Source organism: Naegleria gruberi, assembly GCF_000004985.1.
Source record: "Naegleria gruberi genomic scaffold NAEGRscaffold_80, whole genome shotgun sequence".
NCBI lineage: Eukaryota > Heterolobosea > Eutetramitea > Acrasida > Naegleriidae > Naegleria > Naegleria gruberi.
The window spans coordinates 159,718-176,463 of NW_003163247.1; the positions used below are offsets into that span (position 1 = coordinate 159,718).

Here is a 16,746-nt window from a genome sequence, read left to right on the forward strand (position 1 = left end):
TTTTGTGATGTTTCGTGTTTTCTCTTCTTGTTTGTCATTTTTTTTTAAATTGTAAATATTTTTTCAAGTTTTTACAATTTTATTTAAATATTTAACAAAAGAAATGCACTAAATTACAAAAGCACAAAAGTAGAGATGCATAAATTTACAAATCTTCATCATCTTCCTCATCGTCATCATCAAATTCTTCATCACTGGCATCATTATCAGTTGTTCCAGTCATTGTAAAGTTTTCCATATCCGCATCGAACAATGTTAACATGGCATCTTCTTCCTCCAAGATTGCCTCTGGTGAAATAAATGATTGTCCAAAGCTGGCTGTACTGTTTTGTCTGGAAAGCATCTTACTGGTATCATCAGAACATGAAGAAATTGTGCTGGAAAGTGGAGAAGTTGGTGGTAAATCGGTTCCCAATTGTTGTTTCTCCAATTGTTGTTGCTTTTCCAATTGTTTTTTGAGTTTCTTTTCCTTCTTTTTCTTTTCTCTCTTGTGTTTCTTGATGGTTGCTGCAAGACTCTTGTTTCTGATATTTCTACCCATTTTCAAGTCATTGTAGAGAGTTGCTGACATGTCGACTCTTTCGGCAGCTTCCTTGCCCATGCAGGAAATGACATGTTTCCAAACAGGATCTTCTTCTGGAATAACTGGAATGCTGTTAATGTTCTTTCGAATATAATCATTGAAACCTTTCATCATACCCTTGGCACGATCCATTCTCAACAAGTTGATGGCAAATCTGGCATTTCCACCAACATCCAACAAGTGAATTTGAGTAATATTAGTTCTATAAGAGTCAAGTTTCTTAATGGAATAGTATTGGAAATCTCTGATATCAATGAGCTTCTTTCCTTCATTGACGCCCTTGCCATCCATGTAAAATCTTTCGTGTTCGCATGGTTTGTAGAGGAGTGTTAATTTTTCTTCATTCTTATCATAGTAAGCTGTACAAACACTCAAGAAACTTCTCTTTGTTGTGAATGGGAATGGGAAACCAACTCCGTATCTGATAACACCACATGACCTAGGACCTCTCTTGAATTTCTCATTTGGATACATCTTTTTCAAAGTTTCAAAATCATAGAATGATAATTCTTCACAGGAGGTAATATTTGGATCGTATTTGTGAACTTGCAATCCTGGCATGCAACATTTCTTGACAGCGTCAAAAGGAAATGGTAAAATACCTGTCCACTTGTTAATTTGCATTTTCTGATAGAATCCAACGTTAGGGAAGAGTACCTTTTCTGATAATTTATATACATTGATAGCTCCTTCCTTCTTGGATCCCAATAATTTCCATTGATAATCATCTCTTGCCAAGTATTCCATAAATTCAATGTCCCTGTCAAAGACAAATGGTAATTTAAAGTCTTCATCTCCGTATGGATAGTAAGTGGCTTCCTTGAGACGTCCAACTTTGGTCAAATAACTCAAACCTTTGTGTTGTAATTTCTTAAACCACACATCACTTCTCACAAACCTAGGGAAACTGTCATTTTCCAATTCATACATGACAGAATTCTTCATTGTACGGAACAACAAGTGTGGAGGTTGTGGCAACAACCATTCATCAAATTCCTGATATTGTTTTGATTCTTGGAAGAGTCCAACAAAGGTACGTTTGTCACGAGAGGAAATGTTAATTTCCTTCTTTGAATCTTCCTCAATAAAATCTTTCATAATTTGAATTGCTAACATGATTTGCTTTCTGTAAACTTTGAGAACTTGATCATATTTGGAACGTGGAGTATTTGGTGGAAGTGTAAGGAATGCGTGTTGGAGAGATCTTGGTCTATCTCCAGATGTTCTTGATGAGCTACCTGAAATATCAGAACGTTCAGAAGTTGGATCATCCTCAGGTGATGCAACTCCATTCCTCAATTCTTCCTTCTTCTTTTCCTTCTTTTCAGTGAGAACTGTCAAGAGACTCTTCATGCCATTGTCTTCTTGTCCACTATTACTTGAAGCACCAACTGGGGTACTATCTTCACTTTCACCACTTTCACTCTTTTCAACGAGTCCCAAGTTTAATTTTGGTAATGCTCTTGGAGTTGGTGTGGTAAGAGAAATACCAGGTTCTCCTACAGTACCAGAAGTGCCATTTGTTGCATGTTCATTGGTGAAGTGTTCAGTTGTTTTGATTGTGACCACCTCAGCATCAGTTTCAGTTGCCTTTACAGTTGGCACATCCTTCAAAATCATGTCCATCAAGGTGGTTTCTTTCTTTTCAGATGGAGAGGTTGGATTTGAATGTGGAGTATTGACATTACTATTTGTATTGCTATTTGGATTGCTTGCAGTTGCATTTTGATCCTTCTTCTTTTTCAAAATGGAAAGTCTCAAACTAAATCTATTAGACTTTTCAGATTCGTCATCTTCTGCATCATTGGTAGTTGGAGTACTATTAGTTTGTGGTGTATTTGCTTTAGTTTCATCCACCTTTGGCTTTTTACCCAATCCAAAGAATGATAATTGTTTCTTGGCTGCTTTTCTTGGTGTAGTTGGTTCAGATTCAGATTTGGATGGTGATTTAGTCTTATCATTTTGAGTCATCATGAGCATCATCTTTGGTAAATCAGAGAATGGAGTTTTAAAATGTGAAAAAGTGGCTGATGAGCCAGATCCAGAATTTGACAAGGAAGATGCAGCAGAACCACCTTCAAGAGCCAAATTAGCATTAGCAGTTTGAATATCCTTGACCATTTTCATCATTTTGTAATAGGTAAATTCCAATTCATTCACTCGAGTAATAAATTCCAAAGGTTCTGTATTGTGTTCAGTTTCCAAATATCTGTAAAAGGCACGAAACATGGTTCTATCTGTGAAAATTCCCTGGAATGAGAATAAATAATCTTCCAAATTGGTTTCAACGAATAATTGTTGTTGAGATGGCAACTTGCCAGTTTTTGAAATGTGTGAAGAGGAGGCAACAGTTGACAATCCTCTCTCTGCAGAACCTGATGATTTCTTAGTTGGCAGTGAAAAGATCATTGGTGTTTCCTTATATCTCTTTTCATCTGCATCTATTTTAGTTTCAATGGTTGGTGTAGCTTGACCATCTTCACTACCATTTTGTGCTCCTGCTGATGTTGTTGTCGATGATGATGTTGAATTGTTTTTATCATGTGAAGAATTGGTTCTGAAACGATTGAAAAGTTTGGAAGCAAATGAAGATGTGTGAGTTTTCTGAGTTGGAGTGGATGTAGTAGTATTTGGAGTTGAGGAGGTTTTGGTATTGCTATTCTTTCCATTAGATGTAGATGTGGTGATGGTGTTATTATTGGAAGTAGATGTGGAAATGTTGGTATGTTCGTCTTCATCATCCTCTTCTTCCTCTTCGACTGCTCCCAGGGCTTCTATATTCACTCCATATAATGTATTATTATTATTATTATTAGCAGTATTATTATTATCATTATTATTGGTTGGATGTGGTGGAGGTTTCATTAGTTGTTGCTGTTGTTATTGTTTTATCATCATTAATTGTATTATTATTAGTATTAATATTTTCATCATCATTAGTTGTGGTGGTGATGATGGAATTCTCTAGAATGGCTGTTGCTCCGGTCATTGTTCAATATATATTATATATTATTATTAATTATTTGAATATTATTATGAAAATCTTCTTCTTCTTCGCAAATATTCACACACAATGGAAGGTAATGTTTTCAATATTTGGAGCGAAAAGGAATTTTAAATTTGGCCAATGATATATTTCAAGCTTGTTGGGAAATTATACTGTCGTCAAAATTACGGTGGAAGAAACTGTGCGTGATTTTGAGCAAGAATATGAAAATATCGAAGTGGTTACCAGTTGCTATCTTTTTCACTTCGTTTGTTCTTTTGAATTATCTACAGAATGTTGTGGAGGAAAAATTGCAAATGTTAAAGCTACTAATTGATGATTTTGTTTTTTGAATTGACAGTTGGCACCACCGATGAAAGAATGGATCGGATCCACAAGATTGTGTCAGGTTGATTCTTTTTTGTGTTGGTTTTCAACTTTCCTTGGAAGTAACTTATCCATTTTTCGTGATTAGTGTTAATATTAATTTGCGAATGATGAAGAAAAGCAATAAGAAATTAACGAAACTCGTCTTTAAAACTATTAGAAACCTACATTATTCGAAACTGTTTCTTCCAACCTTTGGGCTAACTAGCAAGATGTTTTGACACTTTTTTAAATGGTTGGCTTGTGCTGAGCACAAAACTGACTGGGATTTTTTATTCTAAACTTGACCTTTTTGGAAGTTGTTGTACAATAGGGAATTTACTTCTCATTGGTCAACTATCATTTTTCATGGTTTAGTTTAGGTTGACAAGACCACATCTGGTCCGTATGGATAAAAATTAGCAGTCAATACTGTAACTATTTAACGTTTACAATTAGTTGAATGGTTTATTAACAGTTTCGAATAGAAAATTATAATTGACAAGGCTGCTTAAGGTGTTTACCATTGTGCCAGTAGCACACGGACGGTTCTTTGGTTTCGAGTTGAAAATTAACGACAATTTTATTACAATGGATCGTTTCGGCAAATTAAATAGCAACAACTTTCTCTTTAGAGAACTGTTCAATAATATTCTAAAGTGTCAAACATCCATAGAAACGTGATGAAAACTACTGTATTTCATAACATGAACATGGTCATCCATTATCCAGTAACCAATAATTACAGAGATGGAAACAGATCTATTCGAAATGCATTATCCACATTCTAAATTAATAAACTTGACACTTTATTTCACTCAATAGAGAAATGATTACATCTCATTACTTATTCAAGTTTCTTCTTGCAATATCAATTTGTTGCTTCTCAGATGGATTATTAAAAGTTCTCTTATCAAGACCAGCAACCACAGCATTATAACCTTCACCAGAATTTCTCATTTCTCTCATAACATTGGTGGTGGCAGAACTAGATTGTTCATGATGCATCTTTCCAAGAGCATTTCCAATGGAACCTCCTTTCTGATTTACTGATGCTTGAGTGTAGTTATCAGTGGCAAGATTTCTCTCCATTTGAGAATGAGATGGATTGTTGGAGCTGTACATAATGTTGGAAGAACTGTGAGCAAAACTCATGACATCGTTTTGGACATTGGAATAACTGGTGTTATTGTAGGCATCACTGAGGATTGAGTTTGGAATTTTGTGAGTGGATTGTTGATCTGATCTTGTTGGATTGTTCTTGAGGTTGGAAGATCTATTCTCAGTAGCAGATTGTTGTCTAAATTGTTGAGACATTTTTTTGATGAATGGGAAACTAGTTTGATTTGGGTATCCAATAGAAATATGCCTTTTAGAATTCCTTTCGTCTCTATTTTTAGAACAGAATTCTAAACGTGTTTTATTTAGGTCACCACTAAGAGAAATTGGTGAAGTTTAAAGGGCCATCTACAGTTTTTAATCTTAATAAAATATCAACTCAATCCTTTTGATTATCAATCACAAATTGAATTCATTTACAACGAAATTAAAAGATGAAGAGACTCCCTTCCTGATTTTCTTTTTCATCAATTTGAAGATTGAAACTTGGTATGCATTCTCTCTTGTGGTTCTTGTGGTTAACAGTATATATTACCAAATGAAACAGTGTCAATTTACCAGAGAAAGGTTTCCCACTATTGACTTGACAGTGTAAATTGATGAAAACAATTATAATGATGATTGTTGGTTGATGCAGTTACCAACCTGAAAATCAGCAGGAGCGCTTATATTCATGTCCAAACTCAATTCAGATATGAAGCAACAATTTTAATAATTGATTTTTGGATTGAAAGTTTGCATTGTTATATTTATTGGTAATACATATCATGGGCTCGCAAATTATCCATGATTAAATTGTTGCGCTACTAATGGTTATTGTTGGTACTATTTACAAAGGAAAGAATTACATGAATTCTATTAGAAAGTGAGAGTGAAACATTGTTCTCTCTCTGAATTCAGCTTATATTTACAATGAATATTAAAAGCTATCTGAAAGCACACACTTTAGAAAACCAATCCAAAGATGGCAAAGACAGCAACCAACAACAAGGCAACGAAACCATTATCAGCAGCACCAGCATAAACCTCAGATTCGTAATATTGAGCGTTAATTGGAGTGGCGAAGAAGAACATGATACAAGCCAAGAGCATCATGACAATCATAGTTTGTTGGGAGGCAGACATTTTTGTATATTTGAGTTTTGAGTTGTTTTTTTTTTGTTGTTTTGAGATTCTGTTGAGTCACGGCGCGTTTTAAATTGAATTTTTGCGTTTGCCGTAGCGATCTTCTCAATAAGGTAGGCGAATTAGCGATAAAGAAAAACCCTTACTGTTTAGTGAATATTGTAAAGCGGTCAACCAATCAGAAGTGACCTTAGTGCGCATCTTGGTATATAAAAGTATGACGCGATATATAAATGGTAAAGTGAGGCTGTAAAAAGCAATACTCAATCACGATATCATAGAATCATAATTGTCATTTTAAGACCTTGCTTGGATTGACTATTAGAAATGCTTTAACTTGATAAGTCCCTCGAGTTCTGTTATTATATATCATGAAATTTGTCTGTTCGTGAATAGAAGTTTACTTGTTCATTATCAGTTTCTCGGTTCCTTTTATCAGAATCGAATAAAAACTGTAGTTGCTTCTAGTAATTCGAGAGCTGTTAGCTGATCAATTCTTGGTTTTTTGTATTACAATAAAAAAGATTTCAGATATTTATCTTCATTAATGCCACCAATCAAATTCCTATCATTTCGTGATGTGAAAAAAAGGATTGTACCTAAACTAATCTTTTAGGACCCTTTTATGAGGCTTTGAACCTCTTGTAAAGTAATGGGATAGTGGGAATTTATTTTTTACGTTTCTTGCTATTCGAAAACAACTGCTCCATTCGAAACTGCTGAAAAAATATTTTGTAGTGCTAATTGATGGATATTAATTCATCTACCAAGGAGGAAACACCTTCAAATGGTGATGGTACAAAGGATAAACCTAATTGTGCTGATGATAATTCTTCTAACAAGGAAGAAGAAACTATTCGAAATGATACGAAACGAAATTCTTCTTCGTCTACAAAACCAATAATTATTCATCAAGATGGAGAATCTAATACACCACCAACAATTGAAAAATCAAATTCTCCTCCTACTACAATAACACATAGTCAATCTTCACCTAATATTTTCTATCCGAAAGGAAATCAACAAGTTTCTAATAATTTTCGTCATCATCAACAGATAGTTTTCAATACACCATCAACAACAACAATATTTGATGCTTCCCATCCGTCTAATTCTATCGAATTAAAAGAAGTTTCGAATAGTAATACTACCGTTGCAATTCCCCTTCATCAAACAAATCAAACTAATCAAACTAATGTCCAATCGACAAGAAATGGAAAATATTCATCTCTTGCCGATAATTCCTTCTCCTCTACTAACATGCCTTCACCAAATCATTCAACAACTGTCAGTCCAAATAATACGAAAGGTGAGACTAAACAAACTCTCAGACATCGAGCATTTTCGAATGTAAAATTGATTTCACCTAGAAAGAGACTGAAACAATCTCCTTCCACTTCTAGTTTTCAAACTTCTTCTGATTCTTGGGATGTAAAAGAAAATCGTAAAGAATTGGAACAATTATTCGATTTTAAAAGAAGAGGTTATTCGAAAGGAGGCACCAAAGATTGTTGCTTTAATTTCTGGACAGCTATTTATAATACACTTTGTCCAGTGAATAGAATTTCGAACATTTTACTCTTCATTGTAATTATTCATACATTAGTTTGTATTATTGCAACTTCAGTGATTTTATATTCTGCGTAAGTTGATTTTCTATTAGAATGTTTTTGGAATTAATTTCAATTCATTGAACTGTCATCATGTATCATACTTTATTTTTGGATTAATTTTCAATATTCTAATTTCTTTTAAAAGTGGAGAACAAAGTGTTCAAGAAATAACTCGACTCAATAATATGAATCTAGTTCAAGAAATGGTTCAATTTTTGGATGTTGCAACCAAATCGAGTACAGAATTATCCATGCTCTTTTCAGTTCAATCGAAATATTACAATGATACGAAAGGAAATGGAAGTTTTGTCGAGCCAATCACTCGATTCTCAACAGTTGTTGCTCCAAAATTGTATACCTATTCAAACTCCTTGTCTATGGTTTATTATGGAAATGATAATGGTGATTTTGCATTTGCTGAGAGGTCTAGCACTGGTCCATATTTGTACCTTTCTCAGAACATTTTTCAGGATCAATTTAGTGAACTGTTCAAGAATAAGACATTCCCTGCTTCGAATAATATTTATGTGTTTCTTACGAATGATTATTTTGAGCCCTATCTTCAAAAGAGTAATACAGTATTTAGGATTTTGTACAATTCAACATATGATCCGAGAGTGAGACCGTGGTACACTGCCACTGAATCATTGGAAAAGGGAAAACCAGTTTGGAGTAATGTATTTGTGGATGTGAATGGAAATTTAAGTATTGCTGCCAGTTTAGTTTTGAATAATTTGAATAGTATCAAACCCTCCTTCAAGGAAGTGATTGGTGTTCATGTGATTTTCAAAAAAATTCAAACCTACCTGTTAGGACTCTATTCCTATACGAATAATTTGATGATTTTGATGGAGAATAATGGAAATTTACTCACTTCCAATGAAGATAGCTTTCCACTCACTTATTCCAACTTGTCGAGAGTGAACATATCCTCTTTTACCTCTGCCACTAAGTTTTCAAAGGAGGAGAAATCATTCTGGGGATTGAGCAATGAAAAGCTAGATCTCATTGAAAAGATTTCCAATGTAATGGTTTCTAACAATTTACTAGATAAGAGATTTAATGGAACTGTTCCGTGCACTTCTGAAACTTTTCAAGCAACACAGGTTGCAGACATTCCAGATCAATTCTGTATTCTGAATCGATTTGTAGCCATCAAGCAGTATAACACATCAACTTCTTTTGTGAGTGTGAGTCGTTTGATTGATGCATGTGGCATGGATTTCTATTTTATAGTGAGCAGAACGTATTACTCATTCGCTGATGTATTGGTTGACCATTATGTTGGTCTATTGGTTGTTCTTGTAGTTACTGTTTTGATTGGTACACTGGCTGTACTGGCTCTCACATCATGCATCTCTTATTCACTCTTCTTTGTCTCTAGAAAATTGTATTACATTTCCAAGTTAAGACAAGGGGACAAACCAAAGCAAAGTTTAGCTTACAAGGCACAACGAGCCATCAATATGATATTCTATGAGGTTCACACTTTACAAAAATGTTTGGATAGTGTAGAAAGAGCCAACTCGAGTTTTATCAAGTACATTCCAAGAAGTGTTGTCAAGTTTATTGTGGAAGGTTCATCAAGTGCCAAACTAGGAATGATTAACGCTGAAATTACAATAGTATTTACAGATTTAGCCAATTTTACAAATATCAGTGAGTCATTGTCAATTCACAATTTGCTTTTAGTTATTTCCAGATATTTTGAAGTTGTCACGTCAAATGTTCAAGAATGTGGAGGAATAATTGACAAATATATTGGAGACGGTTGCATGGCATTGTTCAATACTCCCTATCAACCAGTCACTCATCATGCAGAACATGCTTGTAAGGCTGCAATCAAAATTGTCAAGGGATTGAAAAAACTAAACAAGGAAATGGAAGAAATTTACAAGATGAAACTTCCAACAGAAATTAGTGCACGAGTTGGTGTTAATACTGGCAGCGCACTGATTGGAAATATTGGAACTCATGATAGATTGAACTTTACTGCTGTTGGCGATTGTGTAAATGTTTCAAGTCGTTTGGAATCTCTCAATAGAATGTATGGAACTAAAATATTGATTGGTGAAGGAAGTGTTTCCACCTTCAAAGGAATTGACAAGCTCAGAGGAGAAACAAAGGACCATTTTTCAACCATGCTCGATCAAAGAGAATTTTCTCTCTCTGATCTCTCACAAAAAATGATGAATTTGGTAGAATTTCAAGTAGCCACTCCAAAGACACACGAGAGTGTCGCTGCTCAGGCATCTGCTGATTTGGGAAAGGAAATGAGCTTTAGCTCTTCTTCCAATAATTTGAAAGCCACATCAACTTCATCCTCTCAGGACACTTCTCTGCCGCAAGTTGTGACCTACTTTATCGATACCATTTGCTTGAAAGGTAAAAATCAACCTGTTCCAGTATTTGCAGTTCAATGTGATAGAAAATTAGCGACATCTGAACAAATTTACATTGAAAAAATGTTGGATCTGGTTCGTAGAGAGCTATTGGAAGAGAAACGATTGAAAGATGTCATTCATTTATTGCGGAGTTTGATGCTTTTCTTTGAGGAGAATCAATTGACCGATTCACCAGTATTTAGAGAACACAACACTGATCATTATGAGTTTAAATTTGGAGAGGAAATTCATACACCTATTTCTAGCATCAATGGAGAAAAGACCGAGGAGGAAATTTCTACCAATGTTGAAGGAGATCCCTATCCAGTCATTTACAAGGCCATTTCGAAACTAAAGGAAAGATTGGAACTTACCTTAATGGAACACGAAGCCAAGAAGAGAAAAGTCCAAATCAACAAGAAACGTAGTTTACTAACAGCACTCTCTATTGATACTCGATCCAAATCTGATCCACTCATTCATCCAATACTTCCAATTATTCCAGATTTTTCAACAACTTCACTTTTGGAAGAAAACAACAATATTGAAACTGTGGAGAACTCTGAATCAACACCAACCATGGCCAAATATGAATATTATCGACAAATGGCCTTGATGGAAAATGAAAATAGAAGAAGCTCAATGAAATTGGACGATTTTGCTTTGGTATTGCATGAGAAATAAAAAAGTGAAAACTTTCCCTCCAAAAATTGCCGTTACTCAAATTTTTTTAAAAAATTCTCAAAAAAAAGCCGCAACATCCTCTTCACAACAATATGTCCCTCAAACTCCAAGTCTATGAAGATGTGGCTGAACAACAACAACAACAATGGCCTGATGTTTCCCTCCGTAAGCAACTCTCCCAATCCGACCCCAAATGGTTCATCAAGCCTTCTAATTATTCTCACTTGGCAGAGTTGGAGATTTATCCAAGAGTTTTCCTTGGTTCTCAGTGGGAAGCAAAGGATCCAGACTGGTTTCAAACTCACAGAATTTCCCATGTTTTGAATGTGAGTACGCTGCAGAATACCTTCCAGAAGAAGCCTTTGTATTATAGTAATTTATCAACAAATTCCTCATCGGATCCAGAGAATACAAATCCAAATATTATGATGATGAATAGTATGAGTAGTGGTGGTAGTCATAGTGTAAATAAGAATACAACATTGAGTGGTAAACAACAGGTACATGTAAATTATTTAAAGATTAATGTTGATGATTCGACGGATGTGAATGTGAGAAAGTACTTTGAAAAGGTGATTGATTTTGTGAGGGATGCTTTGGAAGGATCCCCAACAAGTAATGTTTTAATTCATTGGTATGTTTTGTTGTTGTTTGATGATGAAGTTAATAATAATATTATTGTTGTTATTTGTTATATTGATGATGTTTGAAATAGTAAGGAAGGTAAATCTAGATCAGTGACCATGATGTTAGTGTTCGGAATGGCTTACTTTGATTTATCACTCTATGAAGCATATAAACACTTTGAAAATAAGACTTTTAACAGATCGAGAATTAATTTGGGATTTCAATTACAATTGATGAATTATGAAGTGGAATTGTTGGAGGCAAAAGGTGTGGAAAAACCAAAGAATTCGCTGGATTTCCTTAATCAAGCAGCAGTTAATAGTTGTCGTAGTAATGTTACACAACCTCAACCAATTCAAATCACAACAACAGAAGAACAATCAAAGAGACCTCGAAGAAATACCAAAAAGACACCACTCTCGGATATTACTAATACTGGAGCCACTACTTTACAGCCACCACCATCAAAAGCAAAGAAATCTACTGTTAAGGTACTTCCAAAGAAGACAAAGAATGCAACAACACCTATTCCACAAATAATTCCACCAATAATTAATATTGAAGAAGATATTCCTGAAATACCCTCAATTGTTGAGAATAGTAGCATCTCAATAGATCAACAACAAGAAAACCAACCTGTTACACCTTTGAGAAGTCCAATAAGATCGAGAAGATCGAGTCGTAAAACACCTTCTTCTATCATTAAGATTCCATTCTCAACACTGGACAATGCATCCTATGTTTCTCCAATGAAAAACAAGATGCCACCAACACCATTGGGAACTCCTTCTATCACTAATGACATTATAATAGATGATTATTCTACATTGGAATTTAAATTTGATGAGGATGATTTGGAAATTTCTAAAGGACTCGAAGATAGAGTATTCATGACAACTCCACTCAAAAAGAGAAAGACTGACGAAGATATTATGCAGTAAACAAACAACAAATTAATTTATTTAATCAGAAATCAATTCCCTTCTCTATTATGATGTGAAAAAAACCAATTTGCAAAGAAGCATGGAATTCATCAAATACCAAACTAAATACCAAAAGGTGAGGGTATACAATGGATTTAATCAAAGGAACGGATAAAATTGATTTCTGATTCTTCATCCTTCCTTTCACTTCTGTGAACATGTATTGAACTACTTTACACACCACCAATCAAAAGTTAAACGAAATCGTTTTGGAAAGAGAGATTTATTGTAAAAATGACTCGTACTAATCCTGGTTGATCAATGACATTATAATCAACTGTTATGGGAATAATTAGTAACACCATGTTCGAATCCTTTAAATACAGTCATTGTAACAACAAGCGAAATCAATTTTAAACAAAAAATATTCGAAACTTAAATGACTGATCACGCTGAATTATTCAAACCAAAGACTGGAGGCTTAGCTTTCAAGAGAGCTGCCAATGAACTATTCGAATACACCATCGTTGATGCTACCAATGCCTTGAAAAGTTACAATAGCAAAATGATTCTCCTCATTGACTGGGATTCCCTTTCGAATATTCCAGCCGAATTAAAGTACAAGTATGGAGATACTGATAATGAAGAGAAAGCTCTCGATAACATTATGAAATTCCTCAAGAACTCCTCCAGATTGAAGAGTTTGGGTGATTTAGTAATTTGGGAATTCGTCCAAGATTCGGATTGTAAAGAAGCATTTCAAGTATTGGACAAGTTGATTTTCAGAGTTGTTCATAATGAGAATGATATGGATCATTCTGGTGCTCATGGATATACCTATCAAGTTAAAGGAAGTGAATTGATTGTAACTTTGGAATGTAATGTCACTCAAGTTATTCAATATCAATATGAAGGTTGGACTGTTGACAGATTTGAAGAAGTTAAAAAGTTGATGGCTTGTTTCTAGGTCAAGTGAGAATTGTGAAAAAGAAATTGGATTAATATTCAATAAAGAGAATTTGATAGTATTTATGATAGTTTCGAATATTCTATCGAATGGCTAGGTGTTACGACTAAATGAACACCGAATATACGGCATACGAGGAATAAGAACAAAATGAATGTTTGACAAATCTTTTCAGAGGACAGGATGTTTAAACAATTGTTACAATAAATCCGATTTCAGACGAATCTTCACTCAACAACATTCAACAGAATTAAAACTTAAAAAAAATCAACACGCCATGGACTCATCCACTCAAATTCGTCGTTTACAAGTTATCAAATCTCATTTATATCAAGAGAATTCATCTTGGTCAACCAACATTGATTCTAATAATTGTGCAGCAACTTCTTCATGTCCACCTTCACCAACACTTCTGGCCATGACCAAGGAAAAGATGGGAACAGGAATTCCCAATCAGAGACAAAAATTGGCCAAGTGGAATGGTTGGGATACAAGGACACAGATTTTACAATGAATTCCAAGAGGGAATGTTATGTGACTGGTGACAGGTACGTGATTGCTGGACAGTGTGTGCCAAATTTTCGTCCATGGTTTGAGAATTTCACTGGTTTGAATACAAAATTCGAATCTTCAATTCAATCATGGTCAGAAATGAAACAAAAAATTGAAAAGCCAAATATTTGTGAAAAATTTATTGAGGATTTAAGGCAAGTCAAATGTTACAAATATTTGACATTTGATGATGAGGCTCGTTTGATGCATTCTCATGGACATTGTTGTCAAGAGATTTATCAATTAAGATTTGGAAGATATGTTGGTAAATGTCAAGATTGTCACTCCAAAGGGAACTTGGTTTCTTCCATGTAATGTCCCACACAAGTCAACTGGACCAGATTTGATGCAGCTATTTATGGGATCTGAAGGAATTTTGGGAATTGTGACAGAAGTGACATTAAGAGTAAGGAAATGTCCTGAATGTCAAGTTTATGGCTCTGTGTTGGTTCCTGATTTTGAGGCAGGAGTTGCTTGTCTTCATGAAGTTTCGAATAGAAGAGTTGCTACTGCTTCGATTCGTCTAATTGACAATTCTCAATTTCAGTTTGGTCAATCACTAAAACCTAAACAAGAAAGTAAGCTTGAAGGCCTTAGTGATTGGTTTAAGGGTTTGTACGTTACTAAGGTTTGTGGATTTGATAAGGAAAAGATGTGTGTCATTACTTTATTATTCGAAGGAAGTCAATCTGACATTGACAGGCAACAGAAAATTATTTATGACATAACTGCTAAATATGGAGGACTTGTGGCAGGTGCTGAAGCTGGTTATCGAGGTTATTTACTGACCTATGTCATTGCTTATTTGAGAGATTATGGTTTCAATTATTATTTCATGTCAGAAAGTTTTGAAACTTCAGCTCCTTGGTCAAGAGTCGTTCCAATAATCAAGAAAGTAGAAGAAAGAGTCAAAGAAAGTGCCAAGCAACGAGGATGTTCCAACACCATGGGTTTCGGCTCGTGTCACTCAAGTATACGAAACTGGTGCCTGTATCTATTTCTATTATGGATTCATCTTTAGAGGATTACAAGATCCAATTAAGGCATTCTCAGAGATTGAAGCTGAAGCAAGAGATGAAATCTTACTTCAAGGTGGAAGTTTATCTCATCATCACGGAGTTGGAAAGCTCAGAAAGGAATGGATGAGTCAAGTGGTGGGAGATCAAGGAGTTGAGATTTTGAAAAAGTTAAAGAATAATGTTGATCCTGATAATTTGTTTGGAAATGGAAATTTGGGATTGACTAGAGCTGATTTGAGTATTTCGGCAAATATCGAATAAAGTCAATTTCGAATATTATTTAATAGTTAACCGTTGAGATCTAGTTTTTATTTTTTCAAGTAATTCCATGAGCAAAAACTCCAATCAAAATTATTAAAGGTTTCGAATAATTCCAAAATACTTTTCCAAAATGTCCCACAACTCTTCCTCACTTTCAATAGTACGCTCTGTCACATTTCCCAACTTTCTAATTGTGAATTTTCTATCAACAATCGAATATCTACCTTCAGAAGTCATTAAGGCAACCAATACTATTTTAGTTTGTCCATGATTTGGATTCGTAGTTGCATACCAAGCTCCCAATTCAGCATCTAACAATGACATGATATTATCTTCTTCAAAATGCATGATATCCCACCATTCAGACTCTGGTTTGTTTTTATATTGAAGAAACCATTTCTTTTGGACAAGTTGACCATTTTCTTCATTGACATCTTGATGATTGATATTGGCACCAGTTTTAAATCGGTAGCAACCCCACTTGTCATGATTTAATTTCGTACTTGTAAAAATCTTTCCCAAAACCAAACGAAATACCTCGCCAGTATTTTCACTCTTTTCACAACCATTACTTAAAAGGAGCGGAGATCTTGGTTGACCACCCCATCCCAAACCATTATCAACCAGATATCTATTTCCATCTTGACAATCAACCAAGAGAGCCATGTGTGTAGTGCAACTCAATGGCAATCCACTGTCCAATTCTGGAGCTACGAAACGATTGAGAAGTTTCACGCCAACTGTCGTGACAGAAAATCCAAATTCACGTAAAGCTCTGGCCAAGAGTAAGTTTTGTTCAAAGCAAAATCCTCCACGAGATTTCAATACGAGCTTGGTAAAGATATCATTTGGATCGAGGGAAACTTTGATTGAATCTGGGAGGGAAGAATCTGAACTAAACATGCGCATCTCTGGATAAAGAGTTGCCAAATTTTCGAATGGAATGTGAATGGCATGATTCCATGAAATGGTGTGTAATAGAGAATAAGAGTTGCCACATGTGTCAATCAATTGTTTTTCAACATTTTCACGAGAAACTAAACCAATACGGTTGAGATAACTGTCAATATCAAATATGTCCATTTTTTTGATGCCAGTTGGAAAAACTCAACGATTATTGTTTACAAATTTGGATTAATGAGAATTGGATTAATAATTTAGCCGTTCAAAAAGATTTTTTTGTAAATTACAATTTTGTTGTTAAATTGTCTCATGGAAGATATTTTCAATGAGACAAATGTTACTTACCTTAATTAAGCTGGAGGATGTGAGAGGACGAAAATTTTGTTGACCATAAGGGTGGTTAGCTCAGCGGTAGAGCACCGGATTGCAAAGTTATTTGCAGCAGACATCCGATGGTCAGGTGTTCGATCCACGTACCACCCTACCTTTTAATATTATGCAATAGTAAATAATTTATTTATTGTGTTGTCAACGATTCCTTAGTTTCGATCTTTAAATTTGTTGAAAAATAGAGAGAATTCTATTTTCTTAAATATTGCCTTGAAGAATATTGATTTGACTTGTAATTTGAAAT

The 16,746-nt window shown here is 34.7% G+C and overlaps 8 protein-coding genes and 1 non-coding gene across 9 annotated transcripts; 6 read left to right on the forward strand and 3 right to left on the reverse strand.

Moving 5' to 3' along the window:
* Positions 1 to 64: 64 nt before the first annotated feature.
* Positions 65 to 3,448, reverse strand: NAEGRDRAFT_59898 (RGS domain-containing protein; the record flags this gene model as incomplete). The annotated part of the gene is made up of 1 exon (XM_002669617.1): positions 65 to 3,448. One exon carries the CDS (start codon positions 3,446 to 3,448, stop codon positions 146 to 148), a length of 3,303 nt encoding a protein of 1,100 aa, XP_002669663.1. The 3' UTR covers positions 65 to 145.
* Positions 3,449 to 4,726: 1,278 nt separating this feature from the next.
* NAEGRDRAFT_82098 (uncharacterized protein) lies at positions 4,727 to 5,265 on the reverse strand. Its single transcript, XM_002669618.1, has one exon. The coding sequence runs from the start codon at positions 5,250 to 5,252 to the stop codon at positions 4,779 to 4,781; it is 474 nt and encodes a 157-aa protein (XP_002669664.1). The 5' UTR covers positions 5,253 to 5,265; the 3' UTR covers positions 4,727 to 4,778.
* Positions 5,266 to 6,926: 1,661 nt separating this feature from the next.
* On the forward strand, positions 6,927 to 7,826 carry NAEGRDRAFT_75457 (uncharacterized protein; the record flags this gene model as incomplete). Its single annotated transcript, XM_002669577.1, has 1 exon — positions 6,927 to 7,826. The coding sequence occupies one exon, from the start codon at positions 6,927 to 6,929 to the stop codon at positions 7,824 to 7,826; it is 900 nt and encodes a 299-aa protein (XP_002669623.1).
* A 151-nt stretch (positions 7,827 to 7,977) lies between these two features.
* On the forward strand, positions 7,978 to 10,881 carry NAEGRDRAFT_82099 (uncharacterized protein; the record flags this gene model as incomplete). The annotated part of the gene is made up of 1 exon (XM_002669578.1): positions 7,978 to 10,881. The coding sequence occupies one exon, from the start codon at positions 7,978 to 7,980 to the stop codon at positions 10,858 to 10,860; it is 2,883 nt and encodes a 960-aa protein (XP_002669624.1). The 3' UTR covers positions 10,861 to 10,881.
* A 71-nt stretch (positions 10,882 to 10,952) lies between these two features.
* NAEGRDRAFT_54104 (uncharacterized protein) lies at positions 10,953 to 12,428 on the forward strand (the record flags this gene model as incomplete). Its single annotated transcript, XM_002669579.1, has 2 exons — positions 10,953 to 11,494; positions 11,576 to 12,428. The coding sequence occupies 2 exons, from the start codon at positions 10,953 to 10,955 to the stop codon at positions 12,426 to 12,428; spliced, it is 1,395 nt and encodes a 464-aa protein (XP_002669625.1).
* Positions 12,429 to 12,849: 421 nt separating this feature from the next.
* On the forward strand, positions 12,850 to 13,377 carry NAEGRDRAFT_75460 (uncharacterized protein; the record flags this gene model as incomplete). Its single annotated transcript, XM_002669580.1, has 1 exon — positions 12,850 to 13,377. The coding sequence occupies one exon, from the start codon at positions 12,850 to 12,852 to the stop codon at positions 13,375 to 13,377; it is 528 nt and encodes a 175-aa protein (XP_002669626.1).
* An 811-nt stretch (positions 13,378 to 14,188) lies between these two features.
* On the forward strand, positions 14,189 to 15,209 carry NAEGRDRAFT_82100 (uncharacterized protein; the record flags this gene model as incomplete). Its single annotated transcript, XM_002669581.1, is given in 2 exon segments — positions 14,189 to 14,824; positions 14,844 to 15,209. 2 exon segments carry the CDS (start codon positions 14,189 to 14,191, stop codon positions 15,207 to 15,209), a joined length of 1,002 nt encoding a protein of 333 aa, XP_002669627.1.
* A 14-nt stretch (positions 15,210 to 15,223) lies between these two features.
* On the reverse strand, positions 15,224 to 16,299 carry NAEGRDRAFT_56390 (uncharacterized protein). The gene has a single exon (XM_002669619.1). It carries the CDS (start codon positions 16,290 to 16,292, stop codon positions 15,303 to 15,305), a length of 990 nt encoding a protein of 329 aa, XP_002669665.1. The 5' UTR covers positions 16,293 to 16,299; the 3' UTR covers positions 15,224 to 15,302.
* A 207-nt stretch (positions 16,300 to 16,506) lies between these two features.
* NAEGRDRAFT_t790 lies at positions 16,507 to 16,595 on the forward strand. Its single transcript has one exon. It is a non-coding gene; the product is annotated as a tRNA-Cys (tRNA).
* The last annotated feature ends 151 nt before the right edge of the window (positions 16,596 to 16,746 follow it).

Bases quoted from the DNA above. Each gene is read 5' to 3' on its own strand.
- NAEGRDRAFT_82098 (XM_002669618.1), bottom strand. From the start codon at position 5,252: ATGTCTCAACAATTTAGACAACAATCTGCTACTGAGAATAGATCTTCC.
- NAEGRDRAFT_56390 (XM_002669619.1), bottom strand. From the start codon at position 16,292: ATGGACATATTTGATATTGACAGTTATCTCAACCGTATTGGTTTAGTT.